The 26,542-nt window shown below is 35.1% G+C and overlaps 1 protein-coding gene across 1 annotated transcript; it reads right to left on the reverse strand.

Moving 5' to 3' along the window:
* Positions 1-512: 512 nt before the first annotated feature.
* LRIT3 (leucine rich repeat, Ig-like and transmembrane domains 3) lies at positions 513-25,090 on the reverse strand. The gene is made up of 4 exons (XM_031942038.1): positions 23,977-25,090; positions 17,139-17,614; positions 4,750-5,055; positions 513-2,071 (listed from the first exon to the last, which is right to left on the reverse strand). Exons 1-4 carry the CDS (start codon positions 24,090-24,092, stop codon positions 852-854), a joined length of 2,118 nt encoding a protein of 705 aa, XP_031797898.1. The 5' UTR covers positions 24,093-25,090; the 3' UTR covers positions 513-851.
* Between the last annotated feature and the right edge of the window lie 1,452 nt (positions 25,091-26,542).

The raw sequence follows: 26,542 nt of genomic DNA on the forward strand, positions 1-26,542 counted from the left end.
TTCTTCCAGGGCTCAGTGGTTTACAATTTTACTTTTGGTAGCAAATCTGCCAAACCACCTGCTTGCACCAAAGACAAGGTAGCCTAAGAGACTCACAGAAGATTCTCAGGTGCGTAGAAGCTGCAACATTCCAACTCCCCACCCCAACTCCTTGCCCAGGTCTCTCTGTGCTGTGGTTTGGGCTGGGTAGATTGTCCCCCTGCCCATTTTAAATAGACCTGTTCCGCAGTTTTTCCAAGATATCTTCTTCTGGGAATGTGCTGTACTCCAAATATTTGTAGGTTCTTTGACTCCAAAACCAGTTTAGGGGCTTAATCTGCTGTTGGCTTGAGAGAAGGTCAGAGTAGGTCACAGAAAGCTGTGTCTGCTCGCCACCCTCTTGGCTCCCCCCCCCCCCCCCACACACACACACCTTAATAGTAAATAACATATAACTTCAAAACTTAAATGAAAATTGAGGCTTTGAATGATTGTGCATAGAAAAAAAAATGGTTTAATAAATCCACTTTACACAGCATATACATTTGCAACATTGCCATGAAATTATTTTTTCAAATAAACTAAAAAAACACCAAATAACAAAATAGTACTAAAGACCCACTGCCAAAACATACAAAATTCATCTAAGATCTGTAGAAATTCTTTCAGTTTTGAAATCTCGTGGTATTAAAAAAAACACACATTAAACATAAGAACGTTCCCACACTCCATAGGTTTTGTTGTTGTTGTTGTTGTTTTTAGAAGATACAGAGGCTAAAATGTTGGCATTTTATAGCTAAGTCCACAGCCCATCCAAGAAAAGGTCAGTTCTATCCAATTATCCAATCCCCATGTCTCTTTATAGCAAATTATTAGCAATAGTATTCTGAACTTAAACCCTCATTGTTGAAGATCATAGGAGAGTCTACACTTGACCTAGAACAGAGCAATAATCTTTCTGATTCATCTATGCGCCTTCGAGTCCAGAGCTCCTGTGCAGGATAGGGTCTGAGAGAGAGAGTTTCAAACTGTATATAAGTCTCTTTTGCTAGATCATCTTCCCTGATAGCCTTTGGCTTGTACTGAAATCTAAGAACTTTGTACAACAGATAGAAAATCAGTGGCAAAACAACCACACAAGCAGCACTACTTGCCACAATAAGAAAAGAGATTTGAGAGTTCATCTTTTCATTCATCCTATCAGTGGAGAAGGTGATACATTGCTCCATCTTAGGAGAGATTCCCTTGGGACAGACACAAGCCACATACTGCTTGCCAGCCTCCAAACTATCTATTGTAATTTGTGTTTCACTGGAGTCAATGCTTAGTGGGATCATGTCCTCCTCACCATACCTGGAATACAGCACAGTAATAGCAGTGTTCTTTGTGGCATTAATAGTCTTCCAGGTCAAGGTCGCACTTTCATAGGTCTCATTAACTACTTTGAGGTTTTTTATTATGATACCAGGCTCAGTGGTGGCTGCAGTGCTAAATAATGACACTTCTTTCTTTCTGGCACTGGCTGGTGGAAATTTGCCTCCATTCATCATCACTTTTGAATTCCTTTTTCCATTTGGAAAAGACTTGGGAGGCTTTTTGTTGGTTATACTAGTATCTACTGATATTTCAGTGGTGATAGGTATCATGGCAGAAGTGATGATGGAAAAAGAGGAGGAAGAGGAGAAAGAGGAAGAAGAAGGAGGAGGAAGAAAAGAAGAAGAAGAAGAAGAAGAAGAGGAAGAAGAAGAAGAAGAAGAAGAAGAAGAAGAAGAAGAAGAAGAAGAAGAAGAAGAAGGAGAAGAAGAAGAAGAAGAAGAAGAAGATAAAGAGGATGGGGATGTAGTTCTGAATGTAGTCTTTTCAGTTGCATGCATGGCTTCTTCCAGAAGCTGATCACCTCCAACTTTCTTTCCTGATTTTTGAGGGGGTATGGTTGTGGTAACAATGCCAACCACAGTAACACTAACAATAGCTTCTGATGTGCCAGCCAGGTTTTTGGCTTTGCAGCTATAATCACCTGCATCCTTGTAAGAAATTCCAGTCAGGCTTATTATGGACCATCTGACTCCATCTCCTGGAGTTTCCTGAATTACTGAAAGAAAGAAAACCAGATATTTATTGAGAGAGGAGAGAACCTAGATCAACCAAACTGAGAAGTGACCAGCTATCTATTTGATTTCTTGTGGGAATTTTGACCTCAATGTCTAAATTAACTATATTTTCAAAATATTTTTAACTGAAAAAAAACAGTGCCATCATTTAAACAGAAAGCAAAGTATAACATTTTCTGGATTGGACATTCCTCATTATTTATTCTTAAGTCCCAAATGCTTGGACTTAAATCTAATTTCACTATCCTGATAAACCTTGGATTCTTTGGGGATTATATTAGCAGACTAATAAATATGGTTCTTAAAAAAGACCTGATAAATAATAAGCCAAGTATTACTATTCAGGACATGAAAAATCTGCATAAGATCTTACAAATCACATTAAAATTTTTTCATTTTTTAATTTTTCAAAATTTTGAATAGTAATTTGACTTCTCAGTTTTCTCACTTGTGAAATAGAGTAAAAGACTCAATAACATCTAAAGTTCCTTCAACCTTGCAAATCTTATGATCCTAATGTCACATTAAATGATATTCCATGGTCTAAAAGTTTATTTACTTTCACAGTGTAAAAATTTATATACATAAAGTAATATCAGGTCCAAACTTTTATTAATCAGTTTTCATTTATATGAGCCAGATTTCTATGGATCTGAAAAAGGTCCACAAACTTTACTCTGCTTCTCACAGTGAACCTACAAATACCACACCTGTGGAGAAACTGGATTTACTTACCCACACAAGGAAAGCCAACCTCTGATAGGTTGATTTATGTCATCAATTTAATAAAAGGTACCAATTTTGGTTTACAATAATTGACCTTCTGAGCACTGATAGCATGAATTTTCATCATCTAATGAGATGTGTGAGAAAAAAAAAGGCAGTAGGTTTAGTCAGGAGACCTGGATTCAAATTTCAGTTGTTTGTTTTCACGGATTTTTTGCAAAGATATAAATATAAGTGTTTTGCCATTTTCTTTTCCTGGTCATTTTACAGACAAGGATGTGAAGCAAATAGGGCTACATTAGCTGCCCAGGGTGAGTAAGTAAGTAAATCAGCCAGTAAGTATGTGAAGCCAAATTTGAACTTGGAAAGAGAAATCTTCTTTAATCCAGGCGAAGAACTCTATTCATATTTACACCACCTAGTTACCTTTAATTAATTGTGTTTCCTTGGGGAAAAATCACAGAATCATACAATTTTAGAATTGAAATGGGTTTTTTCAACTCTTTCCAGGGCAGTTAGGTGGTGCAGTACAAGACTTTCTGAGTTCAAATCTAGTCTCAGACACTTCCTGGGTGTGTGATCCTGGATAAGTCACTTAGCCGATTTGCTTCAGTTTCCTTATCTGTAAAATAAGCCAGAGAAGGAAATGGCAACCCACTCCAATATCTTTTCCAAGAAAACCTCAATTGGGTCACAGAGTGTTGAACATAGCTAAAACAATAAACAGCAACAAGTCCCAAAAAATACTCCTTCTACAATATGGCTGAGAAGTAGTCATTGAACTATTGTTTAATAAACTTAAGTAAGTGGGAGCTCTCCTCCTGAGACCTCACATTCCACCTTACCCTTCCAAAGATATCACTAATTGTGCATGTTTTTTCCCCTTATTTTAAGTCTAAATTTACCTCTACAACTTCCATCCAGAACTTCTAGTTCTGCCCTCTGCAGCCAAAAAAAAAAAAAAAGCTAAGTAAATCTCATCCTTACTATATCACAATCATACAAATATTTAAAGATGCTAGATAGTTTAACAAATTCATCCAGGGTCATAGAGAAAGCTGATGTCAGAGCTAGAAAAATAGCCTTAAATATTAATTCATCCTTCATAATAACATTATGCTTCCTACTCCAAATACTTCTAAGAGTCTGTTTTCACCAGTGGGGGGTACTTACTTCCTTGATGCAGATTGCAGTCCCTCCTTACCTTAGTATATAGTTTCATGAGTTGCTTCAGGAAAAAAAAGTCATCACTTGACTAACAAGTTTCTGTTCCTAAAGCTACTTAGATAGGCTAGTTCTTGAGTAACAAAAATAAAGTCTGTCATCAGTCCTGTCTTTGAAAGCTTTCCGAGTTGGTGGGATATGACAAAGCTTGTACTCTTTCAAGAACTAAGGATCATATTTGAATCATAAAGTCGGAGCTGAGGAAGACATAAGACGATTCTTTTGGGCTAAGAAAAAAGCTTAGGAGTTTTTGTTTTTTTTTAATTTATCTGATTTGTCAGTTTTAGAAACACTCTTGATTTGGGACATCTACCAGTTCTGACAGGCTTCAACATCATGTCAATGAGCCTTTTATGTACTTCAATGACCTGAATACCATGTCAGTTGACAGCTTTTATTTGAGTCTTTGTACACTAGGGCCAACCAAGCCTTGAGAACAGTTTCCTTACCTTATAAGGAAACAACTAGCCTAAACTACCATTGCAGGGATTTCATGGAGAGGTAAAACACTGGTAAATATTGATCCTGTTATCTCCAATAAAAAACATTTCTCCATTTTTTTTTCTTCAATAATTTCAGAGTATCTTTCTCAAATGAACTTGCTGGTCTTAAAACTCAAGTTCAGCCATGAGATTAATGTTAAATTTTTTTAAACAGCACCCCTGAACCCTGACCCATGTCTTAAGAATGGTTGAAAGAAAATAACTACCTGTAGAGTTAACTGGCAAGTTGTCTGCCCTGGTCCAAATGAGCTCTGGTGTGGGGTACCCTGTGGTATCACAACGCAAAAGAACATTGCTTCCTAGAGCTGATGTGATTTTGGTGGCAGAGGTCATCACTGATGGCTTCAGGCATTGTTCCAGCTCAGCTCCTTGAAACAAGATCCCTGTGAGGGTCTCTGGTCCACTACAGACCAGTAAAGGATCCAGAAGCACCACAGTGGGGTCTAAAACTTTTGACAATTCCATCACTTTGGAAATGTGGCAATCACAGAACCATGGATTGTCCTGCAAACCTTAAATAGAAAACATAAGAGGGAGAGTATGAGTACATCGTTCTGCCAGCCTTACCCAAAAACAAACCTGTTTTCATAAATGAGAGTGCATGGAGCAACGTTTAGAGTGCTGGAGTTGGAGTTAAGAAGACAAAGGTTCAAACGCTAACTCTGACACTAATGGAGTAAGTCCCCTAACTTCTCTCTCCTGTCAAGATGACTGAAGATGAATCATACCACCTCCCTCCGTTAGAGAGGGGATGGATTTTAAGTCCAGAATGGAACATGCATATTTGGACATAGCCAGTGTAATCATTTCCTTTGCTAGACTATGCATATTTATTGTGAAGAAATTTTTTTAGTTATTCTATTAGGGAAGAAGGGAAGGAGGAAATAGGAGGAAAAGATAATAAACATCTGTCAAAAGATTTTAAAATTAAAATAAATTACTCAATAGTCTCTAAGATCCCTTATGTATAATTTCAGAAGACAGATGGTAAAATGTGTCTCCCACCTTTCCACTGAAAGATGATGAACTATGGATGTGAAAGAAGGGAGGATTTTCAGAAATGGTTGATGTACTGCCTTGTTTTTCCTAATTGTACTTTGTTACAAGGAAAAGTTCTAAGAAAAGTCATTGGGAATAGTGATAATGCATCAATTGGTGGAGAGAACAAGTGATGACAACAACATCAGTTAAACTTATTTTTAAAAGAATGGGTTAGGAAGGGGAGATATTTGAGATAAGAAGATGTGTAAAGATGCAATTAAATAGGAATCCACATAAGTCTTATGCTGAAAGTTCGAAAAATCAATCCACAAATTTAAGACATGAAAAGTATAGGTAGACAAAAATTTATCTGAAAAAAAATCTAGTTTTAGTAACTGACAGTTTAATATGAGTTAACAGTTTAAAAAGTAATAATAATAACAACTCACATTTTTATAGCACTTTAAGTTTTGCAATGCATGTTATATGTTATCTCATTTTTGATCAATCATTAAGTTTTTACTTATTAACTTTACTTATTATTATACAACACTAATCCTCACAATAATCCCTGTACTATGGATTTTTTTTAAATTATCCTCATTTACAGATGAAGAAACAGGTAGACAGAGCTTAAGAGACTTGACCAGGATCACACAGCTAATGAGTGTTTCAGGCTGGATTTGAACTCTGGTCTTCCTGATTGTGTGTCTAGGACTTTTACCCACTGTATCACCTAGTGGACTCCAATTAACTCAAATAACCTCAGGTTGCATTAAGAGATAGTTTCTAAGATTGGGAAAGTAATATTCTGCTGTATTCTACTTTGGTCAAATAACATCTAGAGTATTGTGTTTAGTTCTAAATACCACATTTTAGGAAGGACAATGATGAGCTCCAAAACATCTGGAAGAGGGGCAACTGATATAATGAGAGGTCTCAACATCATGCCATATGAGCACCAGCTTAAGAAACTGGGGCTTGTCTAATCTAGAGAAAAAATACTCAAGAGGCAATATGGTGGCTATAATCAAATATTTGAAAGGTTATTATGTGGGAAGAATGATTAGACTTCTGTTTACCAGATGAAAGTTGCAGAGGAAATTTCTGATTTTTCTCTATCAGTGTTAATAATTTTAGGCATGACAATCTTGGGCCCCTGAGACAACTACTGCTCTGGACAACTAGATGGTAATATTATAACAGTAAATTTAAAATCAGTACAACTGAAAAGGCTTACACTTCTGACATAAAAATTAAATGATTTCCATGTCTGCCATTTCTGGTCTCCTTTAAAGCTACCCTTTAAAATAAATTCCAATTTACCCTAGATATATCTTGTTTGTAAATAGTTGTTTAAATATTGTGCTTCCCTGTTAAATTGCAAGTTCTTTGAGGACAGAAATTGTTTTCATCTTCCTTGGAAACCTTTGAACTTAGCTCAGTATCTGGCATATGATAGATGCTTAATAAAACTTGTTGACTTTATATGATTTGACTATATGTTAGTCTCAGTATAACATCATTCCAATTTTGCCTAAAGTTTTACCACATCATATATTACAATAATTTTTTTCTTGTTAAGTTGAGGCCATTCAGAAATAATTTGCACTCTATCTCAAAATTCTATGTGCAGTAACGGGTCTAATAAGATCTTTCTTAACCTGTGTCTTTGCTAAAAAAAAACAAAAAAAAAAAAAAAAACTTTTTCTTTTGTGAAAGAAATTCCACTGACCAAGTCTAAACAATTTTATCATGTTCCTTGAACAATTTAATTAGTCCCCTTCATCTCCACAGGTCTCTGTCTTCAATAATTTCTGAGATGATTGTCCTAATTTTCATCCTGTGCTGCCACATTCATACTGTACTCTATCTCCATTTTTACTTTTAGAAAAAATAAATATGTGCCTTTTGTTCAAAAATAGTTTACAAAGTATAATCAAATTTTGCCCTTTAATTAAATAATAGCTGACATTTATATAGCACTAATTATATACCAGTCCTCTTGCTAAATGCTTTAAAATTATTATCTCATCTGATCCTCACAATCACTCTGAGATGTAGGCCAAAGATCACACAACTAATAGCTAAGGCCAGATTTCCAATACTCTATCCATATATCACTTATCTAAGCTTTTTTGCCTCAAAAAAAATATGATAATTTTCCAGATTCAAAGTACAGGTTATTCTAATTTACACAAACTGATAAATAATAGAACTAGAAAAATATTTCAGATGGTCTTCTTGATCACAAGTTTCCCAGCAAAACAACAAAAAGGGTACAGTTGACACTTTTCTAAAGCATATCTAGGAGACAAAATTTCACTACCTCTCTTGGAAAAGCAATCCACTAACTCACAATCTTTAAAATCTGAATGCCCTAGGGGCAGCTAGTGGGTAAAGTGGATAGAGTACCTGCCCTGAAGTCAGGAAGACCTGATCTGACCTCAGACATTAAACACTTAACACTTCTTAGCTGTGACCCTGGGCAAATTACTTAACCCCAATTGCCTCAGGGGGGAAAAAATCTGAATGCCTTTGCTAATATTTAACCTAAATCTTCTTCCACAGTTCCTCAGCACAGTTTATAATTTTTTTTCTATTAATTTAATTCTAAATTTCCATCATTTATTATCTCCATTGGGATTTTGTTGTTCAGTTATGTTCAATATCTGGTTTTTTTCTGATCCCATTTGGTTTTTTTTTTTTTTTTTTTTTTTTTTTTTTTGGCAAAGATTCTGAAGTAGTTTGACATTTCCTTCTCCAGCTCATTTAATAGATGAGGAAACTGAGGCAAATAGAGTTGAGGGACTTGCCCAAAATCGTACAGAAAAAGTCTGAGGCCACATTCGAACTCAAGAAAAAAATGACTTTCTGACTCCAGGCCTGGCACTCTACCCATTGTCCTACCTAACTGCTCCATTGAGATAAATGTAGTCAACTTTCAAATATATTTACCGGAACTCATAGTAATCCAGGGCTTCCTCTTTTTATTACTGAGCCTGCTAGTTTTAAGTCACTAACATAAGAGCCAAATTAAGAGGGGCGGAAATCTATACAAAAAGACTATGGCTTTGAGACAAAGGCACTGTACACAGTCTATATCTGAAAACACTTTTTCAAGGAAGAGGAGAGTGTTGTTGGGTTGTTGTTGTTATTATTTTACCGATCATTCACACTATATAAGCCATGTCTCTTCTATTTGGTCATTGGTTGAGATCTGTGAAGATCTATGAAGAAAATTCCCAGTGAGGAAACATTTTTAATGAAGCAAGATCAGAATTTGCTCTGTGATTTATAATCTGAGAGATTCTTAGCGCATTATGAGATCAAGTAATTTGCCCAGGGTCACACAGTTAGTAGGTGGATGAAGGGGGTCTTAAACACAGGTCTTGCTGCCCTCAAGGCCATCTTTCTATATGCTATTCCCTAATTACCTTTCTTCTCGTCTATATATTTCCATGAGCTTGTCCTCAGAAAGTTAATTTGCTAAAATTTTAATCCTTCATAATAAATAAATAATTTTATTATGAAAATGTATAAATAAAATAAATTTATATTTTTGTCTTCCATGCTTGTCACACTTAGTTTTTCTCATCATCTAATTGTAGAGCATAACTTGCAAAAACTCTTGTTTCTACTCAACTTTCTTCTGTGTACTTTCAATCAGTTTTCTAATTCATCAAGGTTAATTTGAACTTAACTCTTATCCTACAAGTATTAAACTTCTTTAATCAACTTCAGGGATAAACCATGGTTTTTTTTTTGTTTGTTTGTTTTTGTTTTTTTTTTACCTTATCCAAGCTTCCTGACCTTAATTCAGTTGATTAGAGAATGAGATTAGGTAGTCCAATGGATGGAGTACTGGGCCCAGAAGAACTAATCTTCCTGAGTTCAAATCTGGCCTCAGACAATTATTTATTAGCTGTGTGACTTTGAGCAAGTTTTTTGACCCTCTTTGCTTTAGTTTCCTTATCTGTAAAAATGAGTTGGAGAAAAAATTGGCAAAATACTTCAGCATGTTTTCAGTACTCCAAAATGGGTTCCATCAAGAGTCAGACATGACTGAAAACAACCAAAAAAAAAAAAAAAACCACACACCCATAGTAGAGACCTTAAAGGTCATTTAGTCAAACCTCCTCATTTTACAGATAAGGAAACTATACCTGAGGAAAGTCCAGTGCCTTTTCCAAGTCATACAGTTAGTAAACTTCAGAACCAGCATTTGAACCCAAATCTTCTGACTTCAAATCTACTGTTCCTGCATTACACACACTGCCACTGGAATATTAGGATATTTATATGGACTTCACAGAAAGAAGAACCATTATTCTTTGATTACAGAGAATATTCCAAATGCCAGTCAATCAACTTATTCACAGAGAATGGCATTGGTCACTATGAGAATCAAAAGAGAAATGGAGAGGCAGAGAAAGAGAAAGACAGACAGACAGAAAGAAAGACAGAGACAGAGAGGGAGGGAGGAAGGGAGAAAAAGACAGAGAAGGAAAGAGAGAGAAGGAGGGAAAGAGAGAGGGAGGGTGAGAGGAAGGGACAGGTGTGGGGTGGGAAGGAAGGGAGACAGAAGACTTGTTCAGTCATTTTTCAGTCATGTCTGATTTTTTTGTGATCCCATTTGGGATTTTCTTGGCAAAGATACTGCAATGGTTTCTCCAGTTCATTTTACAGATAAGAAAACTGAGGCAAATAAGGATGAAGGATTTTCCCAGGATTACACAGCAAGTAAGAATTTGAGGTCAGCTTTCAATTCAGGACTTCCTGACTTGGCCTAGTGCTCTGTGCACTAGAGTACCACCTAACTGATCTAGGTGTAGATCACTAGGTTGTTTGTCCTTTCTTCATTTAACTCTATTTGCCTCATGATCTGAAGAAGGAATTGGCAAACTACTCTATTATCACTGTTAAGAAAACTTCAAAAATCAGGTCATAAAGAGTCAGATACAATTGAAAAAGAACAAATTGAAAATCAGAAGCTTCACCTCCATAGAAGGACAATACATTCAAGTGGATAATACTGAAAACTACTTAATAATATGTCCAAAATCAGTACTGTGTATTTCTATTCTAATATGAGCCATTGATTGAAGAACATTCAACCACTTACTAGAAGAATGACTACAGAGAAAACATTTCCTACTTATTTCTTATAGGTAACTACAAACTAATGGTCTAGATTATGTTCATTGTGTCTCTACTTATGAGAGTGGACACTAACAAATTAGATTTTCCTAAGTATAAAAAAATCAATAGATTAACGTTTAAAGATCATATCTAAAAGACAACTGTTGGAACAAAAAAATACAATAAAAACATAAAACTACCCAAAGAAACAGAAACAGAAAATGCAAACCAATCCATACAATTAATAGATAGGTTTTTAACTCACTGTCTTTATCTACAGCAAATATATTTTTTCTCAGATTGTTGTCATTTGTCCTTCTTACTTAAAGGGGACCAAAATGACATCATGATGTGTGGGTTAAGCTATTAAAACTAATAGTTTTATCATTTTATAAAAATGGTCTTTGTCCTACTTATCCAAAGATAATCTTAAAAAAAAAAAAAGTCAAGTTATATAACTTTTTTCCAACTGCGTTGAAAGGAGTTTATCTTAGTCAATAGAATAATTAAAATATGTATTTCATGTCAAGCCAGTTTATCTCTTTAGGAGCCAAACTAAATAAAACTACTGCTTTTCCTGAGGTTTATTTTATTTACAAATGATGAAGGCAAACATTAGCCTCTTAGTTGTTTTAAAGACTCTGATTTGGTGATTTTCCTCAACCTCATATACCTTTCTGTGACATTGTAATGTCTTAGAATCTGGATAGAAGGCCAGTGCATTAGGAGTGAGAAAATAAGTTTCCCTTATCACTTAGTTGTATCAGGATTATGATCTGTGATGTATAAGAATCCCAAAAAATAAGTGCATGGCATGCTTACTACATTGAACACACCATTAAGTTAAGATCTGTAGGGAGGCAGAGCTCTGGAGAAATGTACTTGAAACAAGGATTCTTACAACAAGGTGTCAACTCAAGTGGAATTGATAAGACAATGGTTATTTAGTTTATCATGCTGATTAATTGTTCTCTAAGTCAGTATGATTAAATTAATCTTACAACAAATAGTGGTTTCCTAGTGATATAATGATTGGCTTATACTTAGTATGATGAATGGATTTAATTGTAATAGAGTATTTAAGAGGTCAGAATCAGATGTAGAGGGGGGATTGAAGAGACTCTTAGAAGACAGAGGACTGGAGGCTGGAGCTCAAGCCCTGGGACATTCCATCTTCATCAGCCTGTGGCTGGCTTGTCCTCCTGCTTCCCCCACTGAAACCAAGGGCCTCCAGAAAGCTAGCCTAGCCCCAGGCAAGGAGACAGACTGTGAAGAAGACAATAAAGACTTTTGGACTTTATCTCTGGCCATTCTTGTGGTGATTACTCAGCTGAAACAAAAGCTGGTCCAAAGACCTCCAGAAAGCTAACCAGAACATTACAAAGATCCAAGAGAGTTATTGTCTCATTTATTTAAAAGAGCAAGATGTTGGGTTGTTTAAGATTTTTTTTCTTTTTGTGCCAAATTTGAACACATGGCATCTTCCAGGAAAAAAAAGCATAAAATGGGAATATAGTCTATACAAAAAAAAATAAAAAAATAAAAATTCAAACTAACAAGGGTTCCTTACCTCAGAAAAACAATTGACCAAATTCCAGAAAAGGGCTAGCCACCCAGCCCATGCCTAAAGGACAACCAAGGGCATAAGGATTATTTCTATCCCCTTCCTTGTTGTCCTTTTGAGTTTTGTTACCATTATTATTTGTCTTCTCATATCAAATTTATCACTTATTGTATCTGGGTCCTTTGCTCCTTCCCTCTCCATTCAAAATGATGTGTCTCATTGTATCTTTACAATAGCCTTGTGAGAGAGAATCACAGAATCAAAAAGGACTAAAAAAGATAATATCTGTACAGCACAGTGCCTAGTACATAATAGGTTCTTAATAAATGTTTATTCACCTTTTCCCGTTTCAGAGTTAGAATCTCAGTAGTCAATCCAACCTGTACCTCAGAATTAATCCCCACAACATACCCAGTATGTGGTCACGAATCTTTCCTTGAAGAACACTACTAAAGAGCAGCTTATGACCCCTGAGACAGCTTGAGCCACTTTTGGACAACTCTAATTGTTAGAAATCATTTCTTGTTTTATCAAATCTGTATTTGACACTTTGCAACCTCCACCCAGTTTTTAGTTCTACTCTCTGAGGCCACATAGAGAAAAGAATAATCAATGTTCTTCAAGATAGCCCTTCAAGTACCTGAAAATTTATCATATCTTCCTCTGCCCTCATATCACCTGACTCAAAAATCAATTCCATCAAATGGTTCTTAGGTTAAATGGATTCAGAGTCTTTTTCCATTTTCTTTGCCCTCTGCAAAATATTTTCCAGCTTATCAAAGTCCTTTCTAAAATGTGGTAGCCAGAACTGAAGACAAACTCCAGATCTGTTCTGACCTGAGCCTATAAGATTTTCACTGCCTAGAGCCTGGAGGATATGCCTCTCAATACAACCCAAGACCTCATTCACTCTTTTGGGGACTATCATATTATGCTGTTGACTCCTATTGAGCTACACTAAGCCCCACCCTCAAATCTTTTTCAAACAAGCTACTACTATGTAACTATGTCTTTTTCCTGTGCTTAGGAAGTCAATTTCTTCTACTCAAATGTAAGACTTTATACTTTATCCCCATTAAATTTCATCTTATTAGATTTGGTCCAATTTTCTAGCCCCATTTTTTATATCATTCCTTTAAATTGTAAACAAAACAAGCAAACGGACAAATAAAAGATTAATTATTGTAAAACTGATAACAGGATTTATATGGCAGATTCAGATATCTAGAAGGACACAGATCTTTTTGAATTCTGTTATCCAGTCTGTTTGTTATCACTCCCAATATTGTACCTGAAAGTCTGATAAGAATGCCACTCTATGGCTTTATCCATGTCACTGATAAAAATGTTAAAAGCTCAGGCCCAAGAAAATCCCTAGAGGATTGCTGGAGACCTCCTGCCAAACTGACAAGAAACTATCAATAATTACTTTTTTCAGTCAAGCCATATAAGCAATTCTGAAACCATGTAATTGTTTTATCATCTATTCCAAATGGATTCATTTTATCTGTCAAAAGAACATGAGATTCTTTATCAAAAACTTCTCTAAACTTTACCTTGTTCTACTGTATAGTAAATAATACTATCAGTCTAACGTGATCTGTGCTTGATATACCCTAATGGTTCTTTGTGACACTTGCCTATTCTAGAGGTCATTTTCTCTTTAATAATACAGTTTAGAATTTTGTTGGAAGCAGCTAGATGGGGTAGTAGACAGAGCAGTGAGCATGCACTAAAGAAGACCTAATTTTAATATGATCTCAGACATTTAGTAGCTATGTGACAAGTTACTTAAAAAAAAAACTGTCTGCCTCAGGTTCCCCAACTGTAAATGGGGATAATAACAATACCTACCTCACAAGATTGTTAAAAGAATCAAATGACAAAATGTGTGTGAAGTACTTAATATAGTGCTGGCACATAGTGGGTGATAAGTAAATGCTTATTCACCCTTTTCCACCTTCCCTGCAAACAAAGTGAGGCTTAGAGTCACAAATCATATTATTATTCATTCCAAATCATAGTTACATTATATTGTATTATCATCTAGGACAAATTACATAATCATAATCAGTTCACTGGCCTACATCATTTTCTTCCCTTTTTGAAAATAGGCATATTTGCTTTTCTTCAGTCTATAGTACCTCTCCTGTCTTCCAAGATCTTTCAAATTATCACCCTCAGTTCTTGCAATATCAAAGGGAATAATTCATCTGAGCCAGGTAAATTTGAATTCATTGAGAATGGCTAAGCATTTGCTTAATTATCATTTCACATATCTTGGGCATGTTAGTTTTATTTGTTCTGTCCTTTTCAGTCCAAAGGTCATTTTCTTGGCAGAGAAAACAGAAGCAAAACAATTGAGCAGCTGGGAAGGTAATATTTTACCAGTGAAGACTAATGTGAAATTATTTGCTTAAGGTATTTTGATAGACAGCTAGTTAGTACAGTGGTTAGAGAACTGGGACTAAAGTAAAGAAGACCTGAATTTAAATTTGGCTTCAGATAACTTATGGGGACCCTGAGAGAGTCACTTAACAGTTGGCTGCCTCAGCTTACCCAACTGTAAAATAAGGATACAAATGAGAAAATACATACAAGTGCTTAACACAGTGCCTGGCATCTAACAGGTACTTAATAAAGGCTTGTTCCTTCCCTCCTCTAAGATCACAGAACAAGATAGTAACAAAATCCAAACGTCTTTTTTGCCTTCCAATCCAATTATTATTTCATTCTACAACATTGCCTCAACAGGAAATATATAGAATAAGTAATATATAGGTGTGTATAACGGTAACTGTAATTAAAGTATAATTAAATCAAAATAATGTTATGAAAATATAATTTCAAAAATTTTAAAGCATAAAATAGGTCTATATTAAATATATTATATAATACATATTCATTTTCATTGAATGAATATATATTTGTTTCATTGACATTTTAGTATATCAATTTTCATTAAATGAATATTAAATATTAAAAGAATATGCAATATAATAGATAAATATATTAATTTCAAACTTTTCAAAGCATGAAATGAATATATAAATGAGCATTATTATGTGTAAAATGATATATTTTTGTTTCATACTTTGAAATTTTGAAACAATATACTACATAAAATCATTTTAAGTCAACTAAAGCACTCCACAATTTGAAAACTCTTGCAAAATAAAAAGATGAAAAAGCAGAGTAACCCACAAAAATGAGGTATCTCTGCATCTAGCCCTGAAATGATTCTTGCAAGTGGTGAATTTTTTAAATTAAGCATAGTCATAATTGAAGATTATTGATAATCTCCAAAGGTTTGGTACTAGCCACTCTGAAGCTAATCTGTTAGCTCCACTGCATTCATTTAAAACAACAAATTAACCACAATTGAAGCAGTTGGAATAAATGAATTTATTTTGGCTTAGTATCCTTGAATAGAAACCAATAAATGCAAATTAATCTATTATTTACTGAAAACTTCCAACCAGTCTTTGTCTTTCTAAGAAGCTGTGATTTGCTCCTTGAAGACAGATTGGCTCATGTTTTTTCCTTTGTACTTGTATCACCATTGTGCCTGTCACATAGTGAGCACAAATAATAATTGATTAACTTATTGTTTAACAATATAAGCTACGATATTTAACATTAACTATGCATTTGTATTATAAATATATGTATGTACGTACACATTTTCCTTCCTAGAGATACTTATACTTGTGTGGCAGCTAGGTGGCAGAACAAATAGAACATTAAACTTCAAGTCAGGAAAACTTCAACTCAAATCCAACCTCAGATATTTACTAGCTGTAAAATGATAATAGTACTTATCTTCAAAAACTGTTATGAGGATAATATTCGTAAGGTACTTTGCAAAGCTTACAGCATTATGTAAATGCTAACTATTATTAAGGGAAAATACTATATTTATTTACAAATGAGAAGAAAAAAGGAAGTAAGCATTTGTTAAATGAAACAGGTTTAAATTCCAAAAATGCTCATTTTTAATAAATGACCTTTTCAGTGGCCCATCTTGCAACCTGTGCAAATCACTTAACCTTGTTTGCCTCAGTTTCCTGATTTGTAAGATGAAATAGAGAAAGAAATGGCAAACCATCTCAGTATCTCTTCCAAGAAAACCCAAAATAGGATCACAAAGAGTTGTACACAACTGAAAAACTCAAGAACAACAACAACAAAAACAAACAATAAGCAAAATGTTTGTTGAACTGAAAAGAAACTGGTGTCATAGTTTATTAATAGATTTGGAGTTAGAAGACCTAGGTAAAAATCGTTATTCTCTGACACTTAATAGCTGGATGACCTTCCTTGTGTATAAAGTAAAAAATTTGAACTAGATTTCTTCTAAATGTAAGATCTTGTCATTAGTATTGGGAAGAGGTTTGGACTGGTGGAAATGTTGGTGTGCTATCAAGAACGGAGATGTCCTAATAGGTTTTATGCCTATGGAGACTTCTAAGAGTGGACACTGTTTAATTCTTGAGGTTACATGACCAAAGAAAACTATTCCATATTGTGTAGCATATGACTAGACTATAATAATGAAATGTAAGTTCATCAGGTATGTGATAATAATGATCACTAACATCTATATAGCACTTTAAGGAAGTTTTATGTCAGCTAGCTCACTTGATCCTCACAACAACCTTGTGAGCTAGGGGCCATTATTGTGTCCCTTTTACAAATAAGAAACTGAGACTAAACTTAAGTGATTTACCCAGAATGACACAACTATTAGCTATCTGAGTCAAGATTCAAACTCAAATCTTTCTGATTTCAATTCCAGTGCTCTAACACGAACACCAAATTAAAACTACAGTATCCTTAGCAGTAGGACCCGACATTCACAGCCATCATCTGTGAATAAAAAAGAAAAAAAGAAACTGGTGTGCTTACCTAATATGATTCTTGATGGTGGGAAGTCCATGCTTCTAGATATTAAATCTTTTGAGAAATGTGTCCAGGAGTCCAAAAGGTCAGGAGGCAAAGTGGTGAGTCTATTGCTTGATATATCCAGGTAGGCAAGATTCTTCAGGTACTTGGTAGCCTCAGATGGCACATTAGTTATTCTGTTATTGTGTAAATCCAGAGTTCGTAAATTGGGCATCTCCAGCAAAGATTCCCAGGGAAAAGCAGTCAGCAAATTGCCATCCAAGCGCAATTCATGCAGATGCTTCAGGTTATAAAAGCTGCTGGTGTCAATGCTGGTCACAGAGTTATAAGTCACCCAGAGGTACTTGAGTTCTACCAGATAGTAGAAGGCCTCAGTGGGGATCCTGCGTATGACAGTCTTTTCTATTCGGAGCTTCATTGTGTCTACAGGAACATTCGTAGGAATCTCATACATATCTGGGTCACTGCACAACACCAACCTAAGTACAGCCATGGCAAGGTCAACAAACAGAAAGAAACAACCCCAAATGCCAATTTTGTGAGATTCTCTTTATTGAGAGTCTTTCATTAAAAGAGACCTATTTTTAAAAGGCCATTAACTTGAAATAAAGATATAAGTTCAAGATATAGGTTCACTCCCTTAAATAAGAGTTTCAAAGAGGGTTGAGGTGTTTTTAAGTTATGCAGTAGTTTAATTTAATAAAATGGTCTTTGCTAGCAAAAAAATAAAGTAGAAATTATGGGTTCTAATTTCAACTCAATCCTTAATATACTGCATGCCCTGAAAGTGATGAAGTAATTTATTCATATATGTTAACTAGGGATAGAGAAACGCTATCTCAGTTTAAGTTAGAAGGGATGGCAGATTTCAGAACATAGTCATACTTTAGAAATCCTATGTCATATAGAATAGAATTGTCAAATATGTGGCCTGTGGACCCTATAAAGCTCACAACATTCCCAACTGCAGCCCAATCAGATCAAAATATAGTTCTTGTCTTATTTATTTATGAATTTTATATCTATGCATGCATATATATGTAAATGTGTGATTTTCTTAGGCAATTGTTGTTGTTCAGCCACTTCTGACTTTTTGTGACGCCATTTAGTTTTCTTGGCAAAGATGCTGGAGTGATTTGAACAAGACTGAGTGATTTAAGAGTCACATAGCTAATAAGAGTCGGAGGCCAGATTTAAGCTCCTCTTCCTGAGCCCAGGCCTGAGGCTCTACTCCCATGCCACTTAGCTTCCTTAATATCTTTCCCAGACTGCCCTCCCTTCTCATTTTTATTTCAGTTTGACATCACTTATCTAGATGATAGAACATTAGATTTTAAGTTAGGAAGACACAGGTTAGAATCCTGCCTCAGAAACTTAACTACCCTTTTGGACTTTACTAGGTTCCTTCTTCAGCTACCTCCATTCCCATCCCTTCCCTCTCCATCCTTTTTCTTTTGTATGATGTCTTCCCTCGTTAGACTGTAAGCTTCTTGAGGACAAAGACAATTTTTTTTCCATATTTGTATTCCTAGCATTTAGCATAGTGTCTAGCATATAGTGCCAACACATAGGTGTTTGATAAATGTGCAGGATCCAGGCCTTTTATTCCAGCTTCATTTCTTTACTATGAGATGTCAAACTCCAAGAGAGGCAATGTGGTTTCAAGACTCTTAGAAAACCAGCCTTGAGTTAACAAGACCTGTGTTCAAGGACAGCTGGGGATATGTACAACTCTGTGTTTAGTATCCTAAGCAAGGACATTTTAAAATGCTGACATTTTGAGCAGAACCAGGAGATCATTATATACTTCAACAACAATACTATATGATGACCAGTTCTGATGGACCTGGCCATCTTCAGCAATGAGATGAACCAAATCAGTTCCAATGGAGCAGTAATGAACTGAACCAGCTACACCCATTGAAAGAACTCTGGGAGATGACTATGAACCACCACATAGAATTCACAGTCCCTATATTTTTGTCTGCCTGCATTTTTTATTTCCTTCACAGGTTAATAGTATATTATTTCAAAGTCCGATTTTTTTTGTACAGCAAAATAACTGTTTGGACGTGTATAAGTTATATTGTATTTAATTTATACTTTAACATATTTAACATGTATTGGTCAACCTGCCATCTGGGGGAGGGGATGGGAGGAAGGAGGGGGAAAATTGGAACAAAAGGTATGGCAATTGTCAATGCTGTAAAATTACCCATGCATATAACTTGTAAATAAAAAGCTATTAAAAAAAAAAGTTGACATTTTGCATATAAAAACCAAACTCAGCTCATGGCCTGCAGTTTGCTGATCCTGTTATAAGCAACTTTCTATGATTATAAACTACAGAATAGTAATATATCAACATTGGTAGGGAGAAGTTTTCTTGGTGAGGATTCCCTATATAGATAAAATCAGAGCTTAGGAATCCTTTCTCCCCCCCACAAAAAAGAAAAAACCCACATGGGGCCTGATCTGAGAAGTCAATACTAAAAAGGATTGTAAAGGGGTTTTTGTAGCCTTAGCTTTTTGTAGTATCTTAAGATAGGTCACAGAGAAAATGAGGTTCCACAAGTTTATGGAAATAACTTTAGGAAAGCTGGCAATACTTGGCATGGAAAAGGACTCTTTACCTCTATTTTGAGCCCTTGATTCCTGAGCTTCTTCATCCCAGAAAGATACAAATTGCAAAGATTAATAATAATAACTAGTATTTACATGTTGATTTACATATTGCTATGCAAAGCAAATCTTTTATCTCATTTTATCCTCATATTATCCCCATTTTACAGATGCAGAAACTAAGGCAGACAGTGGGTATGTTATTTGCCTAGGGATCATACAGCTAATAACTGTCTGAGGGCACATTGTAACTTAAGTCTTCCTGACGCCAGGTCCATTGGCTATCGACTGCATTACTTAGCTGCCTCTAAGAAGCTATGCTTTTTTCGGTAATTATTAATTATATATATATATAAGAAGAGCTTTAATCAAAGGATAACATTTCTTTGACTGTGACCTCAAAAGTATGTGTTTGTACAAAAAAGAAGAAGGAGATATAATATATAGTTTAAAAAAAAAAAAAAAAAAAAGGACAGATCTGAAGACCTGGTCCTAAGCCTGACTGATTGCCATATGCTAGCCACGGGACCTCACTTAAACTATCTGAGCCTGTTTTCTCCCTTGAAAAATAAGAAGTAAGAATATTTCCAGAGTGAGGCAAACATGTATTTGGAGTCAAGAAAACATGGGTTCAATTCTCACCTCCACCACATAATAGCTATGTAATCCTGAGCACTCCCAGACTCTTCTTTAAGACTCAATTTCAGAGCAAGTACTGATCTATATAGACAAGGAGAGTTTGCTGAAGTTCCATATACCAAGGAAACTTCAAGTCTGATATATGTTTAATACACACACACACACATACACATCTTGTGTATGGGATGGGGAAAATAAAGGGAGGGGAGAAGAAAAGGGAAGGAGGAGTGGGGAGTGTATAAGCATTTATATAGTACTTACTACTTGCCAAGAAGTGTTTTATTATCTCATTTGATCTTCTCCCAAACTGCAAGTTACATTCTGTTATTATACCCATTTAATAGCTGCAGAAACTGAGACAAACAGGTTAATGAACTTGGCTAGGGTTACACAGGTAGTAAATATCTGAAGTCAGATTTGATCTCAAGACTTTCCGATTCCAAAACCATCATATCATTTAACTATTGAGAGAAAGGAGGGAGGGGGAGAGAAAAGAGGGGAAATGAGAGAAAGTGAGAGAGAACAGAGAGAAAGAGAGAGGATGAATGGAGAAGAGCTGACTGTATACTATGAGTATCTTTTTTTCAATCTCTCTCTATATATCATAATCAAAATTTTAGAATAGAACAAAATTTTTAAATGATACAGTCTTACAAATTCTGAGGAAGGGGATAAAAACCATTCTACAACTTTTGACCACAATGTAGTACTGAATAGTGTATTGGACAGACAGAAACTGTCTGTCAAAGAATTGATCCCTGAGGCCAGCAAGAAGGCATTGATAGAAATCAGTTTCCTTCATGGTCTCACTCTCTGGGGAAGTTGTCCAGTAAGAAATCCAAGTTATGTCAAACTTCAGAGACCCATCTTCTGTAGGGTTCTTAAGCAGTCTCACTTTGTTGTTAAATTTTTCCCTTTAAAATCTGTTATGGGAGGGGCAGCTAGGTGGTGTAGTGGATAGAGCATCAGCTCTGAAGTCAGGAGGACCTGAGTTTCAAATCTAAACTCAGACACTTAACATTTCCTAGCTGCGTGACCCTGGACAAGTCACTTAACCCAAATTGCCTCAGCAAAAAAAAAAAAAAAAAAAAAAAAAAAAAAAATCTATTATGGGCCATCCCATAGATGCTGCCTTTTTTAGGGTCAGTTCACCATAGCACTCTGTCTCATGGTGTCTTTCCTCTTACCCTTCCCCTATGCCACATGGTATCTTCCCTAACTCTTCTCAATCCCATTTTTCCTCCTTACAAGTAACTAACTCTTTTAGGGTACTAAGACCCTTTCAGGATTTAGCCTGCCATCTAAGAGCATGCTCCAATCTAATGGGTACTCTCTTTCTATTGCCTAATTGTGAGCTACACTGAGGAACTTGTCTTTCATAGGCTCTCCCACTCTGTTTCATATTTAGCATTCCTGGTGTCTATTGTATACCTTCATTTTGTTTGTAAGCTCTTCGCTAAATAAATCTACCTTTCATCAAAGAGAATAGCCATTGTGAATTCTTCACATAACCAAACCCCAACTTTTGGTGCCCACCATCATTTGGTATCTACATCATCCATATCATACTGGTGCTGAATCAGTACTGCATAAAATGCAACCAAAAAATACCCATACAAATTATTAACAATCCATTAACAAATATTACTGAACTGAAAGCAAATGTAGCTTTGTGACTACTGCTGGATGGAAGGGAAGGTATAAGAGAGACATTTTTTAATAAGGTCAAAGAAAAGACCATAATAACAATAATCAGACTCACATTTATATGAGACTAAAGTTTACAAAACATTTCTCTCACAAAACCCTGAGAGTTAGGAAATGCAAGTAAGATTTTCATCAGAGGTTAAGTGATTTAATCATGATTACATAGTCATTCAGTACTAAAGAGATTCATTCACACTCAGGGTTCCTGACTCTGTTGCCTGAACTGGTTTCAGATGGGCTCTCTCCCAGGTTTCAGATAGTTTCTCCTGTACTCTGGAATCAATTCCAGTCTCAAACTCAAGAGTCCCAAAGATTCTCTCATCCATTTCATTGATTTGCCAGTATACAAACTGGTGCATAATGGATAGGAAAAAAAGAAGAGGGGCCCTGATTATTTTTAAAGGTAGATGGGGGTGAGTGATTAGCAACTGTTCTGCATTACCCACCAAATTAATTTTGGCCATGCTGGACAACCTCTTGAATTTTCATTGTGGCATGTTCCCCCTTCCTTCACCTAGCTTATGTAATTTTTTGTCTCTTACTACATTTAGCAGATTCTCTAAAAAGTATCAGAGTACTTGCCTAGTTCCCTGGGAGGTAACCCTTTCTGACACAGATTTATGCTTTTTAATACCATTAAATGGATTAGAAGGTAGATGGCAAAAGAGATGGATCTGAAATCAGGAAGCACTGAATTCTAATCAAATATCAAACACTTACTGGTTGTGTGACCCTGTTTACCTTCTTTTCCTCATCTGTAAAATAGAAGTAATAATAGTATTTACCTCTCAGAATCTATGAGGATCAAATGAGAACAATTGTAAAGCACTTAACACTCTTTGTTTAGTACACAGACACTTAACAAATACTTGTTCTCTTCCTATTCCTCTTGGGGAGACTCATTTGACTAGGATTTCCACTGTTTAAACCACTACCTCATTAGGGATAAGAATAATATTTGGTATTTCTTAAAGAAAAGATTCAAATATCTGTTTAAAGCAAATACTCTATCAACACATTAAGCAACCTACAAGTCTCTGGGTCTTGTGTCTGCAACATAGAAGTCAATATTCTTTTAAAAGCTGCATTTTAATAATTCCATTTAGACTGAGGGAATACTATGTATCCTGAAATTTCATTGATTTTTAAGAAGCTTCCTTTGATCTGCTTGCCTTAATTTCCTCAAATGTAAAATGGGGATAATAACAGCACCTATTTTTCAGGGTTATTGTGAGGATCAAATGAGATAATGACTAGAAGTGTTCAGCCTAAGACCTGGTATATAATAAATACTATATAAATTTATAAAATGTTAGCTGTATCATTGTTGTCATCAACACCAACATTATTATTTCCCTTTCTTCTTCATAATATCTCCTGTATGTCATGATCAGAATTATGCAATATGAAACCCAAACCTAACAGAAGCTAGGGAGACTTTTCTGTGGATAAGCTACAATTGGTATGGAAAGACTAATCTGTCTTATGCTTGCTGGGCTCTCTCCCAACGATAAGATTTACCTATGTGCTTAAGAAAACCAGACCACTGCTCAAAGAAAACAAAAGTGTTCTGCCTATGAATAATCTGAGGAAAATAAGTCAATTCAGAGTGTGTTCTGTGATTTTATAGGGGTTGGAGATGTTTTAAAACCTTGAAAACTGAACAAAAACAGGAAAGGCTGAAAATATTATTTGTCAGCAAATAATCATAGAGCAGTAAGATACACCTCCTGCAACTTAAACCTCTCCTCTCTGGCTGCTAATAAAAATATTGCTTCTTACCATTGTCATGGCAGAGGTTACTATATTATGCTATTGTCAGTCTACATCTTTTTATATAAAATTAAACTGAGTAATGGCAATAAATGCCTACCTTGTGCCGGTACCATCACTTCTGCTGAGGGAATCACAGTTGCATTGCGAAGGACAAGAAGTGCTCACTCCTTCAAAAATGCTAAACAAGAGGCTCAAATAAGCCAATAGATGCATCCCTCTTATTAAAGTATATTAGAACAAAAGCTAAAAACCAAATCCCAAGCATTCAGGAGCCTGTGAGTATCACATGTCCGTTTATCAGAGATTACAAAGGATTAGCTGAGATCTGTAGTTACTTAACCTTCAAATGTATCTCACAAGGGATCAATCTAGCAAGTCGTATATAGCTTCAGCAAAATAACATATTCTAAGGGGAAAAAAAATAAATTGCTCAATGGGAAAATGTTGATAGCTGTCTAAATGGAGATTTAGAAAGGAAAGCATGTTTTTTTAAACCCCTTTCCAATGAAAGTGGGTTGCAATTTGAAGTATTTATTCAATGCTAAAAATCGCTGAGATTTTATTGTTTGGACTCTTAAGATTATCACTACATCTTATTACAAAATATACTGACTTTGTATATGACTACAAAAGAGACTACAAAGAAAGCTGAATTTAAAAAGTATAAGTGAATACAATTTGTTGTTGTTGTGATAAAGTTAACAATGTTGCCATCTCCTGGTTAGCAATAGTTTAGCAGTTGCCCAGAAAATAAAATAGCTAGATCCTGAGTTATTTTTACATTTAGAATTGGAATATGCTTAGACAGGCAACTAATCTAACTCCCTTATTTTATAGAAGTGGAAACTGTTACACCCCAAAAAGTTAAATCTTGCCCAAGATTACACAAATAGTCAGTGGTAGAACTAAATTTTGAACCCAAGTCCTCTGATGCTACTCCCATTGGGTTTTTCACTTTACCACTCTACCTCCCCAATACCTTCTTTAAAAAACTATTCATCAAAAAATATATATGAAAACAAAAAACCCCTATTCATCAGTTTTCCTAATTGGTCTCTTTCCCCTTATCTCCTCATTTCCTTCTAGGGGGCAAAATTATACCTAATAATTATATCTAACAATTCCTACCTGAAACAGTTCCCCTCCCATGTAGTATATAGGATATCACCAGCTAAATGAGCTTTAGTACCTTAAACTATTAAAACTGAGATAAGAACATAAGATTTTGCAAAGGTTAATGATGAAAACTATCTTTGCATGTTTTTGAAAAAATTAAATACTATTAAAAAGAAAAGAAAAAAGAAATCTTAGGCCAATGGAAGTTTAAGTTTTAATAGTTTAAAGGTATTCAAATAGAAATGTCAGACTTAGAGAAGTTTAAAAAATTAAAACCTGCCCCCACAGTTTGGGGACACCTTCTACAATTTACTGTGCAATGAACAATAAGACTTTCACCTGACAATAATTTGATAGATAATTTAGATTTGAGTACTTCTAAAACACAATAATCCCTATAGCCAGTATTAATATTTTCTGTCTTGAATACAATATATTTGAATGAAAAGTCAGAGAAACCTAGGAAAATTTTAAATTGAGAAACAATAGGAAAGATATATTCAGAATTGATATTTTTATTAACAGAATTAAGTAATATTCTTGTCCTTCACCCCCCGAACAACTGCATATTGTTTCTAATCCAAGAAAATAATCATAATTGTAGCCATCCTTCAGAAGGAATAAGATACTTCTTGACCTATGTTCATCCTTAAAATGAAAGGCATTTATTAAGCATCTGCTGGTGTGCAAGACACTTCAAAAGTGTCTTTTTGCCTTCAAAAGAAGCTACTGTACTACTTCAATATATTACAACGTTATAGTAGAAGAGATACCCATATAATACATACATAATAAATACAGGGTAGTCTGAGGAAAGACAGAACCCTAACGATAGAGATCATCAAGGAAGGGCTCATAAAGAAGGTGAGAAGAGACTTGGAAAAAAAAAAAAAAGAATTCTGAGAGAAGGGCATTCCAGGAATGGAGAAAGGCCTGTCCAAATTCTTGCATGTGGTTGATGGAATGTTGAGTTGAACATGAAAATATGTTACAAGAATTATGTTGTTCTTCTTTTTCAGAAAGCAGGGATGGGAAGCAGAAAAAAATTTTACTGATTGAAAAAAAATTAAATATAAGAAAAAGAAATTATTAGCATTTACTTTCAAACAGAAAATTCCATAGACACAAACAAAAATATCTAGGTAATAAATGATTTTTTTTTAAAAATAGAAACCTGTAATTTCACTGATTGGAGAATTACCAGCAACTCCTCTGTAACTTACAGAGTTGGAAAGTTGCCCAGGGCAATGAGGTAAAGTGATTTGTCCACTGTCACACAGATGTTATATGTCAGACACAAGACTTGAATGAAGAGACTGTTGTCAATAAATGGATATATCATTTACTATTATTGAACAGCCAGAGGGTGGCAAAATCCATAATCCCTGAACTAAGACAACTTTGGAAACAAGAATAGAAAATTTGTTGCTGAAATATTGATACCTTAAAAATATATATAATTTCATTGACACAATTGTTCATCAACCAAAACAGATTAGAAGCTCCCCAAAGTTTCTCATTTTCTGTGTGTCAGGGCCTCCTCCCAC

Source organism: Sarcophilus harrisii, chromosome 6 (genome assembly GCF_902635505.1).
Source record: "Sarcophilus harrisii chromosome 6, mSarHar1.11, whole genome shotgun sequence".
NCBI classification, from domain to species: Eukaryota; Metazoa; Chordata; class Mammalia; order Dasyuromorphia; family Dasyuridae; genus Sarcophilus; species Sarcophilus harrisii.

Excerpts from the sequence above, each read along its gene's own strand:
- LRIT3 (XM_031942038.1), bottom strand. The coding sequence starts at position 24,092 with ATGCATCTATTGGCTTATTTGAGCCTCTTGTTTAGCATTTTTGAAGGA. Across the intron at positions 17,615-23,976 it reads AGTGATGGTACCGGCACAAG|GTTGGTGTTGTGCAGTGACC; the intron begins GTAGGCATTTAT and ends GGCTGTACTTAG. Across the intron at positions 2,072-4,749 it reads CTTGCCAGTTAACTCTACAG|TAATTCAGGAAACTCCAGGA; the intron begins GTAGTTATTTTC and ends TCTTTCTTTCAG.